Source organism: Stegodyphus dumicola, chromosome 5 (assembly GCF_044657685.1).
Source record: "Stegodyphus dumicola isolate Sdum_Otavi_A_Nest chromosome 5, ASM4465768v1".
Taxonomy (NCBI): domain Eukaryota; kingdom Metazoa; phylum Arthropoda; class Arachnida; order Araneae; family Eresidae; genus Stegodyphus; species Stegodyphus dumicola.
In genome coordinates this window covers 14,285,311-14,306,998 of record NC_140772.1, presented here as the reverse complement: position 1 = coordinate 14,306,998, position 21,688 = coordinate 14,285,311, and the positions used below count along the sequence as shown (strand labels likewise).

The window sequence follows — 21,688 nt, the reverse complement described above, 5'->3', positions numbered from 1 at the left end:
AGTCAACCACTAGCTACCAGGCCACAGCCCTGGGCAGCCCCGGCTGAGCAGATGACATTTATAAAATGCAAAAAAGAGATATACATATGCATACAAGGCACTTGAAGAAGAGCACAACAATGTACAAAGAAATATATACATGTGCATACAAGGCACTTGAAGAAGAGTACAACAATGTACAAAGAAATATATACATGTGCATACAAGGCACTTGAAGAAGAGTACAACAATGTACAAAGAAATATATACATGTGCATACAAGGCACTTGAAGAAGAGTACAATCAAAATATATGTATATACATATAAATACAAACTCATATGCAGATATATAGTACACACTTACATACATAGATATTCCGAAACAAATTAAAGTATACATACTCTCACTCATATTGATATATACACCCATACATATACGTTATCATGACAGTTAAAGTTTACAAGAAGCATACCGTTGAGGTACGCGTGATCCTTAGTGTAAATTAGGTACCATAAATAAAAGATATAAACATGTACAGATACATTACACCATTCAGATATAGTACAAACTTTATGTATGAAAACATGGCACAGCATAAATATAAAATTACATATTGTACATACATATCACATACTCTGTTGCTGACATATTGAACTAGCTTATATAGACTTTTATGACTACTATCTTCCAGTGTCAGAAGAGTAATTGCTAGTACAGTAGTCAATTATTGTTTTCAGTTTCCGCTGGGCAACTCCGTTACTTTGTAGATTCTGGAACCAATTTGGCCAGAATCTGGCTCCTGGTTGCTTGAGGCTGTTAAGTGCTGTGTGTGGGCAGGAGAACACAAAATGATCTGGATGACCCTCCTCCCCACATTCACAGTGGTTAGGGAAGCCCTACTACGGTACCGAAGGGCCCGGGTTCGAATTCCGGAGAAGACATGGACGTTTGTAAATGTATAATGTCGGTGCGGGGTAGCGGCACTCTAAATATGCGGCGAGCCGAAAATCTTCTCATGTGGATTGGTGGAAGGGGACATGGCTGGCAGACCCGCGGATCCCCCCTCGGTGGCTCTCCCTCAAAATTGGGGGTGGAAAATAGAAGTCCAACCTCTCTTCGGAGTAGGCTCTGGCAACCATTGTTCCATGTTATATGGACAAGACAACAACAACAACAAAGCATGTGAGGGCTACCTGCCTAGGGTCAGAGGTGGTTTCGTGGAGGATTTTCTAAGGGAAACGACTCGTATTCACGTTACATATGAGGAAAGTTATGGAAACTAGCCGGTTCACCTGAGATTAAACGCTAGTCACTCTCAGAATTCAGCGATCCTAGCCACTCGGCCACTGGCGGGGCGTGTAGGTTTATATCTCATTAGCGTTAGCCAATACAACTCCATCCTAACTATCGCTACCGAAAAACTTCAGATTTATTATTTCATATTGCTCACAGTTAAACAGTGTGTAGAGACATTAGGTATATTTTTGGTAGCAGGAAAGATGAAAAATTAGCAACGCCTTCGCCGGGAATTGAAACACGGACCTCTGGAATACCAGCCCAGTGTGCAGAACCACTACACCCACCACGAAGGCACGCTAGGAAAGTGGGAGAAATACCTTATAAGTGTTTATTTCAGCAAACAAACGTAATATTAAAATTTTCTTACTTTTTAATGATGTATTTTCTCTCTCCTTTCCGCATGCCTTCGTGGTGTAGCTGGAAGCATACACGACAGGTATTCGAGAGATTCAAGGTTCGAGTTTCGAAGACGGCATTGCGCATTTTTCACGCCTCCTGCTTCAAAATAACCTAATGACTCTATAAAAAACTCGTTATTGTTTTAAAAGGGTGATTATAATAGAGACGCCGTTGTCACTTGAAATAAATAAATCAAGGAACTGATTTATTACTTTAAAATTATAATAGGGAATCTGATGTCTCGCATAAAGATTAGAATTTAGAAGTTTACGCGTAGAGGACTAGAACCTGGAAGCATAGACTAGAACCTGGAAGCATATGCGTAATTTTCTACCAGCACGATTACTCCAGATTCTCTTGTTAATGATCCGAACTTTACGATTTCAGGGTTCGATGTCTCGCATAAAGATTAGAATTTAGAAGTTTGCGCATAGAGGACTAGAACCTGGAAGCATATGCGTAATTTTCTACCAGCACGATTACTCCAGATTCTCTTGTTAATGATCCGAACTTTACGATTTCAGGGTTCGATGTCTCACATAAAGCTTAGAATTTAGAAGTTTGTGCATAGAGGACTAGAACCTGCTGGAAGCATAGACTAGAACCTGGAAGCATATCCGTAATTTTCTACCAGCACGATTCCTCCAGATTCTCTTGATAATGATTCGAACTTTACAATTTCAGGGTTTGATGTCTCGCATAAAGCTTAGAATTTAGAATTTGCGCATAGAGGACTAGAACCTGCTGGAAGCATATGTGTAATTTTCTACCAGTACGATTCCTCCAGATTCTCTTGATAATGTTCCAAACTTTACAATTTCAGGGTTCGATGTCTCGCATAAAAATTAGAATTTAGAAGTTTGCGCATAGAGGACTAGAACCTGGAAGCATTTGCGTAATTTTCTACCAGCACGATTCCTCCAGATTCTCTTGATAATGATCCAAACTTTACGATTTCAGGGTTCGATGTCTCGCATAAAGATTAGAATTTAGAAGTTTGCGCATAGAGGACTAGAACCTGGAAGCATATCCGTAATTTTCTACCAGCACGATTACTCCAGATTCTCTTGATAATGATTCGAACTTTACAATTTCAGGGTTTGATGTCTCGCATAAAGCTTAGAATTTAGAATTTGCGCATAGAGGACTAGAACCTGCTGGAAGCATATGTGTAATTTTCTACCAGTACGATTCCTCCAGATTCTCTTGATAATGTTCCAAACTTTACAATTTCAGGGTTCGATGTCTCGCATAAAGATTAGAATTTAGAAGTTTGCGCATAGAGGACTAGAACCTGGAAGCATAGACTAGAACCTGGAAGCATATGCGTAATTTTCTACCAGCACGATTCCTCCAGATTCTCTTGATAATGATCCAAACTTTACAATTTCAAGATTCGAGTAGCTTCAGGAAAGAAAGAGTTAATATCAAGTGCAAAGGTTTGTTTCGATCTTAACAGAAGTCGGAATAACTCGAGAGTATTCTGAACTATCCCAACTGAGAACAATATCTCTAATTAATTAGAACGTTTAGGTTTACTTGGGACTTCATACATGACGCAAATGCCCGTTACATTTAAAATGAGGCAAAAGAGCAACCACACATAGTTATGTAAATTGTTTGCAATGTCTGATACTCCCCTCACTCTTGTGTTCGAGGGGAAAACTACACAGTTCCCTCTGGCAACTGATTGCTGAAGAGAATGATTCAGTGAGGGTTTGGACAGCGACTGGATGACTGCACGATTACCGCAGGCGTGTACTAATCGAAATTATGCTCCAGAGCTGCACGGTATCCTACAGACGTGCACCTTTGTCACTTATAACAGGCATTTTAAGTTTCATTATGGATATATGTAGATATTAAATTAGATATTTCTAATTTCTAAATAAACAATTTGTGAACAAGAAATGGCTCCTCAGATTATTGCCGTTATCACACCGACAGAAAGAACAGAAACAGTATTACATCCGGAGTCAGGAGCGGAATTTGTTGTGGTTGCCATCAAGAAGACAGAAATGGCATTAATTTTATCAGACTATTTATTTATTCTTCTATTGTTGCATGAAAATAAGATAAAATGTTTACGGTAAAAGGAACAAGGAAAGAAGATTTAATATTTGTCGCTAAAGACTTAGGGCAGGCTGTTATTCCTAATTTGACAATAGCAGATCTAATTAAACTTATTTTGCAAAGTTCGGAATGTGAGAATGATCCGGATTTTGTTACAGAAATTTTAAAAAGCACAGTTTCAGATAGGCTTAAGTGCGAATATAGACTTCTGGAATTAGAGAAATTAAGATTGCAGCAAGAGAATCAATTAGAATTTGCTCTTGGCTCTTATTCAAAGTACAAGTAGTGCATGTAAGGATTCCGATTCATAAAGAACATTATCGTTTGAATATGTGATAAAATGTGTTCTCATATTGACATTTCCCGCACCGCAACGCCCAGAGGCTTGGAACTTTTCTTTATCTCGTTAGAAAAAGCTTTTGAAATTAAAAACACTCCAACAGAAATGAAAGTAGAATTATTACTTAATATATTGGTAAAAAAAAAAAAAACTACGAATCTGTTGACGTACATTAAAAGTGAGGAAATGTGCAAGTACGAACGTGTAAAGCTAATCGTTCTAAGAGAATCTGAACCGACAGGAGATACATGTTTAGAAAATTTCAGGAAAGCTAAACAATTTGGAAATGAAACACATATTCAATTTGCCTCAAGGTTAAAAGCAGCATGGAATTATTATTACAAATTTAAAAAATTGAAGATTTTGAAACTTTAAATGAATTAATTGTGGCGGACAAGTTGATGGAAACATTAGCTAAGGAAACATCAGTCCATATAAAAATACGTCAAGAAAATAACTTTTTCACTTCCGTCTATTATGATGAAAACTTAGTAATGGCGGTGACATCAATGTTTGTAAATGAAGCTGAAGTTTCAAGTCTATGGAGATTGGATTTAATAGAAATCAATGATCATGTAGAAAAGAAATCTAAACATGAGATTGATCTTCAGACCAAAGAACATTTTTTAGAAACCGTTACAGTAAATAATGATGATGGTGGTGGATAAGAAATTTGCTTGCCTTGGGCTGATGATTTTAGTTTAGCTAAAAAGAGGTTCGAATATACTATTTTGAAACTTTTAGCAATGAATTTGTATCAAAAATATGAAAATGTATTTTTAAGTTAGATTGATGAAGGTATCATAGAAAATGCACCCACTTCTGAAATGAACTCATATGTTTAAAACCTACCTTATCGCCCTTTTCTAAAGGCTAGCAGCAGTACCACACCTATTCGTCCAGTGTTTGACGCTTCAGCGAGATTGACAAACCATCCTTCTCTGAACCAATGCTTGCAGTACGGTCCTAATTTAATCGAATGTTTTTCAGACGTCCTACTGCGATTCAGAGAACGGCGATATGGAGTCATAGCGGATATTAGTAAAGCCTTTCTAGAAATAAGTATTCGAAAAGAGGATAGAGGTTTCCTACGATTTTTATGGTGGGAAAACATGGAAGAGAAAATGCACAGAGCTTTTCGACATGTCAGACTTGTTTTTCGTGCAAAATGTAGTCTTTTTCTTCTGCCCTCAGTTATTGAGCACCATATTGAAAACAGTATAGATTCAGTATATTGAAAACAGTATAGAAATTGCTTTTAAACAACGACTGTTATAAAGTTTCTGTGTCGACAATGTCGTTACTAGTGGTGACACTAAACGGCAGATGGAAAAGTTTATTTCCGATTCTAAGATACTTATGTCCAAAAGCGGTTTTTACGCAATGGGACGGAAGCATTCTGGTGAGTTTGACGAAATCAGGAAAAACGCATATGTAGCGTTGTGACCACGGCTAGCTGTAAAGTTGTTAAACAAAACTGGTAAAATTTAAACCAGACAAACTTTAACATTCAACAAAAGGAATTTAATTAAACACAAGCACTACATAAAGAAAGTTACATGACAAAAGTAACAAGAAGTAATACAAAGAAATATTACTCAAATTGAAAATAAACAGTTCATGTTCATAGTCCTCTATCGAAACTCAAACTGACTAGTTCGGGCGTAAGTGTTATGAATAGCATCCGATAAGGTGGCGCTGCAGTACATGAGGCTGTTTGCTAGCGTTCGTTACACATATATATTAGGTCTGCTTTGGAATAAAGAACTGGATACTCTGAAAATCAACATGGGATGGTTGAATAACTTTAGTTTGGTAAACACAATAAAACGAAGTATATTATGTGCAGTTCATAAGGTATTCGATCCTTTTAGTTTTTACGCCCCCGTTGTGCTCTCTCCAAAAATAATGTTACAAAAGTCATGAAAGAAAAGTGTCAGCTGGGACGAGTCGTTGACTGGCGAACTTCGTAAAGATTTCTTACAATGGCGTGAAGAATTAAAATGTTTAAGTAACATTGAAACTCCCAGATTTATTCAAGTCACTTCAGAAATTTAAATTAATTGTGCTCTTCGCATTTTTGTAGATGGCAGCAAAGACGGTTATGCATCTGTTACATTTCTAAGGATTGAGAATAATGATCGTGTTAAACTGCATCTTCTTGCTGAGAAATCTCGAGTTGCTCCTTTAAGCGGACCAACTATCCCGAGAATGGAATTTTTGGCAGCCGTAAATGGGGTCAGATTGGCAGATTCAGTAACCAAAGCCCTCGGATGGGAAAGAGTTAACAAATATTACTGAAGTGATTCCACAACAGTTCTCTCATGGATTAAAAGATACAAAATCTGGTCTGTTTTCGTGCGGAACCGTGTTAAAGAGATCAGAGAACTCAGTAAACCTTCCACGTTGAAACACGTCCCTGGAGAAAAAAATCCTGCCGATCTACCAGTCAGAGGTTGCAGAGTGAAATATCTAATTAGATTAAGATGGTGGGAGGATTTAGAATTACATGTACTGATAAACAGTTTCAATTTATACTCGAAAATTATATTTAACTATTTGTTTCTCGCATAAATCTGCAATCCGCATTCATTTTGTTACACACATTGTGCAACAGCTTCCACTGATATGGTCATTAGGTGATATTCAGTTGACCGAAGGTATGACCTGACTGTCATCAATACGGGTGCCATTTTTTATAAGAAAGAGGTTGAAGAAAAAGGACACATATGTATCTATATCTGAATTATTAATATTCATTTTAATTATCCCCTAGGAAACGAAAGTAAATGCTAATTTAAAGAGAGATTTTTTAAAAGTTAATCTTAGTAAATGCTGCAAAATTTTTGAAAGCAAAATATGGAAAATGCATTAAATTTATTTAATACATTTTCCACATTTTGTTTCCTTGCCACCTCAAATATTAAAAATAAATGAAAATAGAAAGCAGATACATGAGAGTAATTATTGCTGATCTCATAGAAGGTCCTGACTTTAAACACTTCCCAGTTTTGTCCGAACGCCGTTCGGTAATTGGAAATGGCACTTTTTTGATTTTCCCGAGCGCCGCTCGGGCAACATTTTTTTCTAGTCTAATACACTGATTTGCCCGAATTTTTGCTTATTTAATGTGTAATGTTTCTAACAGCCATCGCTCATTGTCTTGTATCTTATGTAAAATGGCGCGAATATTCATAAAACCAGGGGCAAATTCAATTAGAAACAGAATGCCTGATTAGTGCTACACTCTAGGAGGTATTATAACAAACAAAAATAAAAACTCAAACAAGTAAACATTTAGAAAGCGTTTTAAACGTTTAAAAGTTTTAAAATGTAGAAGAACGCTTGAGACGCGTTACGGCCGCCCTGCGGAAGTTTCACTTGAACGCGCTAGACGCGTTACAGACGACGAAGAGGTTAATAAGGGGAATACATCTTTTTCCATAAAATCATCAATAATTGGAATATTATCGTGTTTCATCTCTTTCTCATTTTTGAATAAAACTTCTATGCCGAATGCGAAAAAATATAAATTAATATTGTTACGAATTTTGTATTTAGATAGCTAATTTTAGTAGAATATAATTAAAATTGGGGTATTTTTCCGTGCAATGCAGCGCGAGAGAAATTTCAAGAGAAAGCTATGCCGGAAAAGTAAGAATACATGGACAAGTGGATCCTTTGAATTAATGGAGATCTCGGTAATTTGTATTGACATCTAATTGACCACTATGTTAGCTGTAACCGTAATTCCACACTCTTTTTTTGCCTTCCAAATCTCGAGAAGGAGAAAGTACCATAAAGATCTCACGCGGCCGGTTGAAAACTATAAAAGGCCGGAGAGAGTCAGAATTTCAGTGGTAAAACTTACAATGACGCTCAGACTGGTTTAACCACGATAATTTTCTTACGTCCCTGTCCCCTCAGGGAAAGTTATTGGCTATTATTGCGATTGAAATTGATTATTAAAGCGAATATTAGAATATTAGAATAGTTTTTTTATAGATTTAAGCCAATAATAAAACTTCCCAGGAGTCTGGTACCTTGACGTGGTCTGAGGGCTCCTCCTCCCAAGGGGGGAGGTCAAAATCCAGGCTCGAAGTTCAATTGGGGAAACCCCAGCGTCCCAATTGAATTAGAATGACAATGGATCAAATCATTCAAACTGAGATAATGCCTCAAAATGAACTGATTGAGGAGGCAAGACTTTTGATTAATGATATAGAGACGAGTTTGGAGGAAGCTTCAAGAGTTACTATTCCTTTAAGGAAGAAAATATTTAAAGCGCAAGAAGCGTTGCTTAATTTTATAGTCTTACAAGTTCTGGAAATAGAAAATATAAAAGGTAAATTGGAAAGTACTCAAAAAACATCTACCGAAAAAACTTTTTCAGAAATAGTAAAAGAACAGAAAATAGAAAAACGTTCAATTCCAAAGAAGGATAAAATAACATGTAGCATTGATTTTTCCAAAAGTTAAAGGAATTTCCTCAGAAGAGGTTAAAATGAAAATTGTGGAAACAATTGATCCTGTAAAATTAAAAATTGGAATCAGGAATGTAAGAAAAATTAATAATGGAGGCATAGTGGTATTGTTAAATTAGAAGAAGAGATCAAAACAAACATATTATTAAAGGAAGATGTTGAAATGAGAGTTCCTATAAAGAAAAATCCAAAGATTATCTTGTATAATATTGATTCTGAAGTTAAGAAAGATGAATTGCAGGAGGCAATTTTAAAACAAAATTTAATTTTTGAAGAAGGTCTTCGTATTTTAGTGATGCCAACCACAGCTTTGAATATTTCTGACACCGGACTTCCGGAGCTTGTGGACTTGACTGTTAAAGTTCAGTGAGTTGTAATGCTATGGCGCGATGGCCGAATTGTTAAAGAGGAATATTTTAAATGATGTAATGCAATGTAACATTTTTCATTGACGAAGTCGAAATATATTTATATGTTTGTTTCCTTTTTTTCGTAGACATGATTGAAGATTCCCTGCTGAGAACAATTGTTACAAATACTTGTGCACTTGGATGTGGAGTGTTCTTAGGTTTTATAATTAAAAGTTGGTTGAAAAATGAAAATAATTCGAATTTTTCCCAGACGTATTCAAAAGGAGCTCTAGAAGAAGAAGTAATTTTCTATTTACATTCTATTTACATAGATTTACTATTTGATTAATTAAATTTCAGATATAAGGATATTGTAATTATTTCTGGTTCTGGAATGGTTTGCTAATGAAGTTATAATCTAAATGTGGCTGTGTTGCCAAAAGAAAGCTGAATCACTGTATCAGTTTCTATAATATTATGATTCTTGTAACTGTTATAAAAGTAGAAGGAAGTAGGTTCATCAGGTATGTTAGTTTATGATGTAATTCTTGAAAAATATGATTCAGACACAGCAATTAAGATGGTATGATTTTTGCTGTAAATTGCAGATTAAAAACTAAATATCAGAACCATGCTGATAGATTTAAGTTTGGGACTGTTATCAAATTTCTGCTTTCTAAATATTTTGATCTCTTTTACATTAATATGTATTTTATTTTAATTTTAAAATTCCTCTCATTATTTACTGAACCAAACGAGTGACCTGCATTCTTGATACTCTCCTGATAAATACTGTCCTGATAATGTGCTAGACAGTAAATGAGTAGACTGAAAACAAACCTGAATGTTTCATTATGGCTTCAGTTCTTGATTGTATATGTATTTTTGTTTTGTGTTTCATATGTAGTAAATTCACTGAAGCTTTCTTAGAACAACCAGTCACATGTTTATTTCCTCAGCAGATATTCTTCAGTTACTTGGATCTAATTAAATAATGTGTTAAAATAAAACAGTTTGCATCCTATTGTCAGTTTAGATGTAGCCTGTTAAGAGTTAACAACTATGCTTGCTTTAGAAAATTTTCAATTCCCTCCCCCAACAAATTGGAAAATAGCAACAAGAAATTTACAGCTGAATATTTCTTTATGGACTAGTTCTTATTGGAGATTGTTAACTTGACTTAATAGCTGGTTGTTCTGAAAATACATCACTCATTTAATACATCTATTTCAGATTTCTCTAAGCAGCTCTCATGAGTACTATTTCAATGATTTTCTTGATTGAAACCAGACTGCTTTATATGTATAAAGGAGTCTGGTTTCAATCAAGTAAACACACATATGCAGTAATTAACAACTTTTATTGAATTGTGTGTTTGGTATAAACTGATCAGTCTGGTTTCAATCAAGTAAACACACATATGCAGTAATTGACAACTTTTATTGAATTGTGTGTTTGGTATAAACTGATCAGTCTGGTTTCAATCAAGTAAACGCACATATGCAGTAATTGACAACTTTTATTGAAGGTATAAACTGATCAGTAACTTCATGATGTGTTTCTGCTATTCAGTTTTCTGGTCATTTTTATAAACACTGAAATGTCTCTCCTGTCATGCAGTTATTTGCAATCAGTTCTTTCCATAATGTTTTGCTGTTTAGTAGTAATTATACTTTCTCATTATCTGTACTTCCACTGAAAAGTATTGATGAGGCAACATACCATGTTATAAAAATGTGACAGCTTATGATATTGCCAAAAAGTCTATGTAGTAACCCAGGCACGCACATAGCATTTCCCCAGATGGCTTTCTAATTAAATGAACATTTTTGCATGTGTCATGGGAGGTCCCTCCTATGGGAGTTTCGGTATTTTAGCGTAACTGGACCTTATACTGCAGTTTTCATAATCTTTGACAAAATTTTAGACTTAGCTTTTTGCATACAAGTGGTTTGCTTAAACATTTGATGCTAAGATGCTTATATGCATCTTTTTACCATGTCATTCAGCCTCCTCTCTGCTCAGTTCCAGCTTGGATGTCTTCAGTGAAGGACGCTACATCTCTCATCGCCGAATGGTGCCTAGTACTTTCGATGCTACGATCTGATCCTCCGGCCACTGCCTTTCAATTTCTTATATCATCCCATCAGTCGAATTATTGCACAAATCTTCAACTTAATTGCTTATCATGGACTATTTATTGCCTAGAAAAAAGATTACTATAATTGTCTTATAATAAGATATGTCTTTAGGCACCATAAAAAATCAAAGTTCGAAAAGTGACATAAAATCGATGGGGATAGGACACTCCAGTCCAGGCACCCTTTGCAACGAACGTCTCGTTCAAGGATGATATTAGAATTTTGGTGCCGAAGTTCTGCACGATGCTTAGTTTGGGCTTAGTTAGTGATTTTTTGCTAACAAGAAACAGGTTGTTATGCACATGGGGAGAACTGTAAAGTGTAAAAAAAAGGGAATTATTTATACATATTGTGGAAAACGAAGGATGTAAAAGAATAGATGGCACTTAGATATAAGGGTACTCAAGCAAATATTTCTGTCCGAAGTCTGCAATGATTCGTGCCTTTTAGTGGAGATGTGGATAATTAGAAAGGACTGTTTTATAAATTATATTAAGTTATTTCCACTAACTTTTGTTAGAGGAAATATTTCCATATCTGTTTCATCTTATCTTATTATAATAAGATCTTATAAACAAAATTGGAACATTCATATAACAGAGCTTAAGTTCAAAATTTAAAAGTATTAAAGCTCTATGGAAAGTCATCAGAAAAGTTGAATAAAAATAAATAATGAATAATAAAAATTAAATAAAATTTAATGAGGTAAAAAATGATACATTAATAGCAGATAACGAAATAAATAAAAAACCCAAGTGCATCTGGTTAGTAACTATGTATCATCTATGCAACACTGTATATTTTCATAGAAACTTCAAGATACTTTCTTGTTGAAGAGGCTGTTGTACACTGCAGATTGTGTGATTAATTTTTCTAGTTTGAGCAACAGAGGCTTTTTGTCATGTAATTAAAATTTAAAAAAATTTAAATGTTTATCTGAAATATTTTTTTAAATGTTCATCTGAAATATTTTTTTAAATGTTTATTTGAAATATTTTTTTAAATGTTTGTCTGAATTTTCTAAGTGATTGCATAAATCTAAAAATCATTTATTTGTAAAATCTAGCAACCATATTCAGAATTATTCAAAAGCGTCACCTAGATTTTACAAGACCTACAGCTAAACATTTATGTTGTTTAAAAATCCAATTAAAAAGAAATATTTGAAGCAAAAATTTCAGATATTTTAAAATATTGTAGTTATTATAAGCATTAATTATCTGCTCTTATCTTGTTTTGCAGTATTCAGGAAAGAGAGCACAAATTTTAAACTTTTATGTGATGTATTCATCAATCTTTTTTCATACTGTAAACCAATTGTTTTCTTCTGGTTTTCATTTTTTTATCCTATTGTAATTACTGATGGATTTTTAAGAGTAAATTTAAAACATGAAAACATGTAATAGTTCTGGCAAGAAAAATAATGCAATAGTTTGTAAAATGGAGAACTAATAATTTTCAGTCTTAATCCATGCACTGTTATCTGGAAAGAAACTGGAGAATGAAGCAGAGCTGGTGCAGTGTATGCAATTTCATCGAGTGGCAAAACTTAGAATTAGGAAGAACCCAAGCAGCTGAATTTAGAAGTTGCTGAGTTTTCAATGGGCAGCAAAACGCTTAGCACCAGCCCTGGATAAATCTTGATATTTTTTGCTGTAAATTCAGATTTAAAACATATCCATCTTTACTGCAAAATTGTTAAAAAAGAACAAAGATGAGATGCTTTTGTAGAAAACCAGCAACACCGTGTTTGTGCAGTTCTCCAATTTTTTTTTTAAGTGAAAACAGATCACTGTGTATACGGAAAGATAGCGGAAAACATTTATTGAAGAATTTCATGAAAAATGTCAGAATTTAATTTTATAATGAATCATATAATCCTTATTTAATATTTTTAATTTAAATTAATGAGGTCTGTTTCCTTTTGGTATATTGATTATGTTTGCTGATTTACTATAAATGTTGAATAAAAAAATTTACTCTAGTTTTCCCACGTAATTAACATGGAAGTCTAGATAATTTAATTAGTTCATGAGATGCAAAATGGATCCAAAGACATTTTTTCCGCCATTGTAGGTTACACTGTACATACCTATGCTTTTAAGTGGGATTTGAAGTTCGTCATGGATGTAATATGTTGTCAATGTCTTTTTTATTCCTGCATCCTGATAGTAGCTGCTTAATCTAAAAATAGTATTGATACAGTAGAAAGTGGCAGAAATAGAGTTATAAGATGTTTATTCTATAATTTAATGATAGTCATGCAACAGGTAAATTAAACACACTATGCACTTTTAAGAATTAAATTGCTGATTGATATTGCATTAAATTGCTGTTTTATACTCTAACAATTTCTCTTTGAAGTTATGATCCTACAATTAACCTGTATTTAACAGTCGCATAATCCTGCAAAATTTTCCCTAAAGAGGAATTCACGATATGGAAGTTATGAAACACGATTTAAGAAGAGAAATTTAAGTTTTAAATGCAAAATAATAATAAAATGAAATATAAATGCAAATTTAAAGCATCCATTCACTCCAAATACATAAATGAAATATGTGCATATGTATTAATATGAAAAGTACATACATTTATGCAAAATAATAATAATAATCAGTTACTTTAGTTTGTTTTGATTATCATCATATCATAAAAAGTCACATCTTTGTAATGCATTGAAAATATCTTCTGGTACACTTTCTTCAAACTGAAAATTATGTTGTAAAATATCAGACACATGTAGCATATCTTCTGGCAAAGATTTTATATACGTTCACTTTCATCTTCTTCAATATCATCAATTGGTTTCTGCTGCTATTTTTTATGCTCTCCAATATATCTTCTTCAGAAAGAATTGCTGAGATCTCATCACGGTTATCTATAAATAAATAATCTTTTAATCATTCATGATAAGTGTCCTTTAATTTTCAACTGTAGTCATGTACTTTTATCCATTTCCTCATCTTGCCCATTATCTTCATTGACATTACTACTAATGTATGTGATGTAAGTACAAGCTCTTTTTCCTTTGGAAGTCCTTCACGAAGATGGCTTTTCTCTGAAGCTTATAATCCTAATGTTCTTCAACAAAGCAACCATATTTAATGCAATATCATGGCTGAATGCAATAACAGTAAATAAACTTCTATTCATAGCATAATTCTTTTTAAAATAAGAGCCGTGCTAGATCTGAATTCCAACTAGTCTTTGAATGTTATAACACATTTATAGATAATTTGTCTTACAGTATGATTAGGTTGTTTTTTCCCTCAGTGATTTTCAAAACTACCAATATGATTCTCTGATATTTCCAATTTAAGATAAAATTCAAAATTTGTGCTGCTGACAAGATAGATCCATTGCTGTAGGTATTTTATAATCTATGCATGCTTTTCAATTTATAATTTGTTTACATACAGGATTATCTGTTATACAATAAAGAATGCAATCAGTGAACATACAGCACTTTGTTATTGGAAGAAATTAATTTTTTTTCACTTTGTTCAATAATAAACAAGATTTTTTTATGCTCATTCTGGTTTTGAAGATTCCATTTTATTCAAATTGATAGTTTTCAATCCTGATTTTTTTTAACATACTGATTATTTACTTTTCTTTTATGATCCATTACTGTTATTATCATCTCTAATGTATATTCCCCCCTTTATCCTATAAACTCAAAAACAATTATACCCATTTCTTATATTTAAAGTACATTGTTTCTTCTTTTATAGATATTTTCTGATTTAGTTCAAGGAGATCACAAGTTAGTTCTTGTTGTTCAAAATGGATTGAAGATGGGTAAAGGAAAGATTGCTGCTCAGGTTTTCATTTTCTTTCATCTTATTTTCATTATCTTATTATACACTATATAGAATATCTATTATATTACCAAAAAGATTTTGTGATAAAATGCTCAAGTTAGATTAAGATGGTTTGATCAACATATACTTTTATGTTAGGATTTATTTTTATAAATATGTGATAAAATGTTGTATGCCCTATTCACATCTTTGTGCAATGTTATACTTAAAGAAGAAAAATTTTTTAGAACAAAAAAATTAATTCTAAAAATACTGATCATAATTAAATACCATAGCTATGATATTTTCCTGAAATTATCAAATAGAAATAATTAATTTTTTGTCTAATTAAGTGCTCGAAGTTGTATTACATTGAAATTTTACTGGTAGATCTGGTCTCACCGGGAATTTAGGTATTTTAAATTTGGGATTTTCCCACATATTAAGAGCATGAGCTTATATATAGAAATTATAAAATTAAAGATATTGTGATTTTTTTGAAGTACTGAAGCATTTATGACACTAAAGGAATCATAATTCCCTCCCAAAAAACTTCAGTTTTATTTGTTTGCTTTATTAAGCACTAGCAGCTTCGCTGCCAGCCTTCATCTGGCTTTTAAATGTACCGGAAAAATGGTTGAAGGGTTAACCAAACGTTAAATTTAAAAACTGCATAGAATTTTACTCTGCAGAACAACTTCATAAGTTATTATGTATATCAAAATTACAATGAAATAAGCAGTATCCCTTAATACAAATATTAATTATCCTAATAAATAAATTAACCAACTTCCCTTTGCAAAATCTTAAGAACTCAAATGGTATAAAGGAGGTTAAGAACTTTGTTTCCTAGAAAAATCACAATCAAAACTTTTCAATATCTTAAAAACAGTGAAATGAGCAATAAATAACATAAAAGAATACAAAAAACAAAAAATTCTGAAAAGCAAAGTATAATTAATGATATTTTATCTTACATTTTCAAGAGAAAAAAATTGCAATGAAATAAGGTATATATCCCTTAATACAAATATTAATTATCCTAATAAAAAAATTAGGCAACTTTCCGTTGAAGAAAAAAAAATCATGCAAAACTTTTCAATATCTTGCAAACAGTGAAATAAGCAAAATATAACATGAAAGCAACTCAAAACATAAAATTCCGTGCAGAATTTTACTCTGCAGAACAACTTTATCAGAAAAAAAAAAAAAAAAAAAAACAGTAAAAATGTATTCTATATATATATATATATAAATGACAATGAAATATGCCAATCTCTTAAAAACAGTGACATAAGAAACATGATGAAAAATTGTTGCCAAACCCATATTTCTAAAAGAATGAAACTATTCAAAATGATACGATTTCATCAAAAATCTATCAACAACAATAAGACAGGAAAATTGTTGCCAAAATCACATTTGTAAAGATGTGAGAAGTGTGTTCGGAAGCTTCATTTAAAATTTTTTTAAAAAATACAAAATATTATAATTTTTCCAAAATTCTTTTTGTAAAAGCAGTTGCAAGGATGAAAGTTTAATGTGTCCAAAAATCAAAGAAAAATAAACTGTACATTTAAAAAAAAAAAAAAAATTCCGCTGAAATGGTGTTAACCTTTGTTAAATAAATTCGTATTTAATCGATTTATTGAAACACGAAATTTATTTTAAGTTCGTAAAATAGCTAAGTGCCTACGTTTCATGACGATGTGAAAATGGAGTGTGTAGAGTAAAATCTCGCTTTCCTATAGCCCATTATGTCTCAAAGTGACGTGATTTCGTCACAAAACATAAAATAAAAAAAATTCTAATTTGAATTTCGAAAAAATCGCTTCAAGGTGCACTGGCTCTTGTCTAGATGCACCTATATACCAAATTTCGTAGTCGTGGGTCTATTAGCTTACGCGCAGCACGAACAAAAGACACACACAGACAGACTCTTTCTTTTATTATATGTAGAGATATCTTTCAATGTGAATTGTTTTGAGTTCTTTGTTTTTATGCCTTCTATATATAGACACAAATTTCTTGTTCAGTTACAAGGCTCAAATGCTGTAATTAATTATCAAGATTTTCCACTAAATTGTCAATCAAAATTTTTTTATTCTCAATAACCTCTTTGTTTCTGTATTTACTATCGGTAGCAATGTTTTCTGGATTTAGAACCATACTATAGATTTTGCCATTCATTATTTGATTGATGATTGCAGCATTGGCATTGCAATTAAATACTTCTGTTGTATCATCTTCATTTATTCCCACTTTTCAGCATTTTTTTCACAAATTCTATTAATTGAAAAACTTTACTTTTTGTTTGCAATATCGAAAAATCTTCGACTATCACCATAAAGCTTTGCTAACGTGTCCTATAGACTACTGCCGTTTGATCATGGGATTGTTGACTGTAAACATGTTGTTCCTCCAAATTTTGTATTGCCTCTATCACTTGCTGATGAAGTTAAGCTTAAATTGTATTAGCTTAGTTATTTATTATAATTATGCCTATTTCCCACATATACTTAAGGCCTATCTGAATCCCGAACAAATAAATTCCCACAGGTACTTAAGGCTGTTGTTAGGCATTTTGCAACCAGTTGTAGTCTCTGCGTGTCCGAAATTCTGGTGCTAAGTACCTCCCTAAATTCTAGAAATTATACATCCCATTGCCTTTTCTAAATTCTAAAGATTTTGCTATCCCTTGTTTTGTTGCTGAGTGCTTCTTTAAATTCTGAAACTTTTGCTACCCTGTGTAGCTGCACTAGCTCTGGTGTCGAGGCTTATCTGAACAACAGATCAGTTATTTTCAATTATAATAGCACTAAATGTAATATTTTGATTTGCAATTATAACAGCACTGAATGTAATATTTTGGCCTATGAATATTATTTGAAAAAATTTATTTTTTACGTATGGAAAGAAATTTCTGTTAAATTTCTCTTCATCAACACAGATGTACTTTGCAGTGCAGTCAGCTGAAGTCTGTGATCATCTGCAAGGGTCATTAAACACCAAGGTCAACATTAAAGGTTACCATGTTCTTTGGTATTCAGTTACTAATATTTAAAAGAAGTATGTTTAGAACTGCTGCCTGAGTCTTTTCTTAAGCTGCTGTGTATTAATAGTTATTGTGATGAATAATGAAAATAATAAACAATGATTTGGCAGGTTGGCTCTAGGGATATAAATTATTCAATGAAGTCGACAATACTTCAATGTATAATGTTTCTGTTTGAGATGCATGTTAAGCAAAAAAGTGGCAAAAGAGCCAAATTATTGATCATACTGAATTTTGCTAATTATTATTTCTTCAGTATGGAGGTATTTTATTTATTTCCTAAACCAAATTAAGAATTAGGAACCACATGTTTTATTATGAAAAAATATCAAATTCACATGGGTAAAGCATGTAAAAAGAAAGTTCCAAAAAAAAAAAGAGAATATGCTGGTAGTCTGGTGGTACGTATTTTAGATCACTCTGGATATTGGACATTCGGACCTTGTACTGCATCTAAAAGCGCATTCCATGAGTTTTAAATGCAGTTTGTACAAAAATATTTGACATATTACAGTTAACAATGCAGTAAAGGAGCTTCTAGATAAAAATAAGAAGAAATTTTATTTACAAGTTAGAAGTTATTTGTGCAGAGTATGTGATTACTTAGTAAAAATTTCCAACGTGACCAAACATAATCTCTGTTTTAATTGGGAGGGGGGAAATGTGAGAGCTATCTGATTTGGTACTTTTCCGTTTCGCCGGCGCAAATCCTGCCAAGCAGACTTTGTTGGCGACAACATACAGTATACCTATAAAAAATGTTAATGAATGTTACCTCTATGAATTTTTTATTCTGAAGGCATAAACATTTTAATATGGTTTAAAATTTTGTAAAATGCCAATAAATAAAGACAGTAAATTTGTAAAAAGACATTAATTTAAGAATTTACTATGCTTTCATTGTTCAACATCCTGATTCGCCAGTTTGTATCACATGACCCCAAGAGATCTCATCTCACGTAAACTACGTTACAAAAACCTAAGGGTTTTCATCCGCAGAGAACCCGTTGGCGCTTCGGGAAAGAACCCGTTGGCGTCATTGCATTCTTACTTGCCAAGCTCGCGGTTCATCGACGATGAGCCGAGCCGTAAACGTGATTTTTAGTGCATGTAAATTCAAGTTAGCAGATAAAACAATATATTAAGCATATGGTAGTAAAAATTCGCAGATAATATGCATGTAGATGTAAAACTAAAGGGTTAAACGTGATATACGAAAATAAATTTGTATTAAATTCAAGTTAGCACAGAAAAGAATATATTATTAAGCATAAGACAATATATAGGCATTTATAACGGAAATAAAAATTCATTTAAAAAATATAAATTAGTATTAATATACTGAAATTAACCGGTTAAACGTGATATACGAAAAAAATTTGCCTTACATTCCAGTTAACACAGAAAACAATATATTCCTTACACGAGCAGTTGTTTGCTAATTTTAATGACATGGTGATGCATTAAACTATTCTGTCATCTTAGATAATCAATATTTTTTTATTTCAATTTAATCATCTATTTATGCCACACCTTCCATCCTCTGAAAGGTTATTGTTAGAAAAGCATTAACAATATATTATCTTGTTAAAATTTTATGCCATAAAAATTGCTTTATTCTCATAATTTTAGATGACAATAACCAATAATAAAAATAAAAGCATTACTTAATTATTTAAAATGCACATGCACATTTTTGCGGTCTACGAAAACAAATTATTTTAGACTTTGGAAGCCTCATGGTTCTTAGAGCTGTTAATAATTAAGAACATAATGTGAACAGCCGTGTTACAAATTAGCATTCACCCCTCCTATCATCCCGAACCGAGAACCGACATCTATCTACGAAAATATTTCTATCTATTCGTTGTTAAAAAATTCATAAAAAATAATAATAAATAAGAGAAGAATAATATAAATATGCAAATGCGAACAACGACAGTCTTAATTCAACAAAATAAAACGCAAGAGGAATGGTTTCAAACTTCGAACAAGCAAATGGGATAAATCCGAAGGGTTACCAAGTTAGAATTATTATCGCCAAAGTTGGCGATGTTTACATTTACCGGGTTCTCTGCGGAAGTGCTTCCAAATCTAATTCTCTCAGTAATTATCTAAATTCATTTCAAGTAAAATTTTAATTTGGAATACAAGTTCAAATGCAAGAATTATTTCAATTTGTACGAATAGCTTACTCAGAAATTATGTAAAACCGTAGTGCTTTACTTCGCTAGTGCATTCTCATTGGAATTGATGAATTTAACTCTTGATTTTGCCTTTTCTATATTTTCGCTTTCGGGTGAGCAGTATGATTGCATTCTAATTGACTTAATTACCGCGAATCGTCTTAGGGCATAAAATTTAACTATCTTGTAAAAATTCTATGTAGTTGTATGCCAGTATTGAAAGAAACAATCAATCTGATAAGAATGGTTGAGATTTGTTTTGAAAATGAGGCGTAAATGGTTACCAGCGAAGATATTCCTTTTGGCATCAATTGTACCATTATTGGCGACTTTATCAATTGCGTCAGCAAAACGGAAAAGTACCTCCGATTTTACATTGCGTCAAAGGGGCATTTTTTAAAAATATTTTGTGAGTTACTTTTATTTATTAAATATCATGTTCTTCGCACTTAAACCATGAAATTCAGTTCAACAGCAATATTGCAAAATAACTTTAAAAGGAACATATCTTTACAATTTCTAATACACATTCTCGCGCATTGGAGATAAAAATGTCCCCCCCCCAGTACAGTGTTGCCATTCTCGCTTTGAAATCATTGAGTTTTTTTTAATCAAAAATTCGTAAAATTTTTCAAAATATGAAATCTATAATAAAACAAATTGCAAATCTGAGCTTCCACATGCCCATGTTCGCTTTAAAATGTACATTATTCAAAATTTGATGGCTCCGTCGTTTTATCACAGTGCGAGAAACATACATACATTTATGCAGATTGTTCATTATTTAATTTCTTTAAATATAATACACGACTGTAATATTTGGTGGCAGCAGTTTGGAAAGTGAACTGACATTTAAAGTTTTCAATGCAAATGCCAAAATGAAATTAATAGCCCTTCTGGGGTAATTCTCTTTGGGCCAAAAAGAGATTGCTGAAGATCCAGATGCCTGGATTTTAGATCATTACTGATATCAGTAACAATCGGAGAATGTAAATATCAGTAGTTTTTAAATGGCCTCAAAATTCTGCAAGTGGCACTTAAATTTCTGTTATAAAAAAAAGTGGTTTGTAATGGGATATGGATGTCATATTGTAAGGATCTTAAGTTTTACTAACGTTTATTTTATTTTAAATCTTTACTATCACTTCTTATTTTCTACTTCCGGCCAGAATTATAACCGTTAAAGTATTTATGCAAAATTTGTCTGGCGAACGCCAAGTACTTAAGTTGTGGCTTTTTGCCAAGCGAGAGAGAGGAAGCAGTTAGTCGAAGCAGGCCGCTTACCTTAGAAGTTTACTCTGTTGCTGGTTGCCTTCCAGGCTAGAGGTTTTAATCCTCTTGATAATTTTTAAACGTATTGTAGTGTTCACAGTTCTCTGTACTACATATGGCTTCCTGTTAATATAAGGCCAATCTTCCACGTTTATTATTTTAAAGTTAAATTAGAGTTTAGTTTTATTTTTATACTTTTACGTTTTGACCCCAAGTAGCGGGTCTGTGTATTTCCGAAGTACGGAAGTTATTGTAAATAGAGAAAAATAAAGGGTTTTGTATACCCTTCTTGTGTATCCTGT

At 32.7% G+C, this 21,688-nt stretch overlaps 1 protein-coding gene across 1 annotated transcript in view; it reads left to right on the top strand.

The window, feature by feature from the left end:
• Positions 1-8,923: 8,923 nt before the first annotated feature.
• The window catches only part of LOC118192057 (peptidyl-tRNA hydrolase 2, mitochondrial-like), a 31,798-nt gene continuing 19,033 nt past the window's right edge, over positions 8,924-21,688 (top strand). The window contains exons 1-2 of the mRNA XM_035362948.2: positions 8,924-9,227; positions 14,805-14,894. Coding sequence (XP_035218839.1) covers positions 9,075-9,227; positions 14,805-14,894 — 243 coding nt within the window. The 5' untranslated portion in view covers positions 8,924-9,074. The remainder of the gene's footprint in view (positions 9,228-14,804; positions 14,895-21,688) is intronic.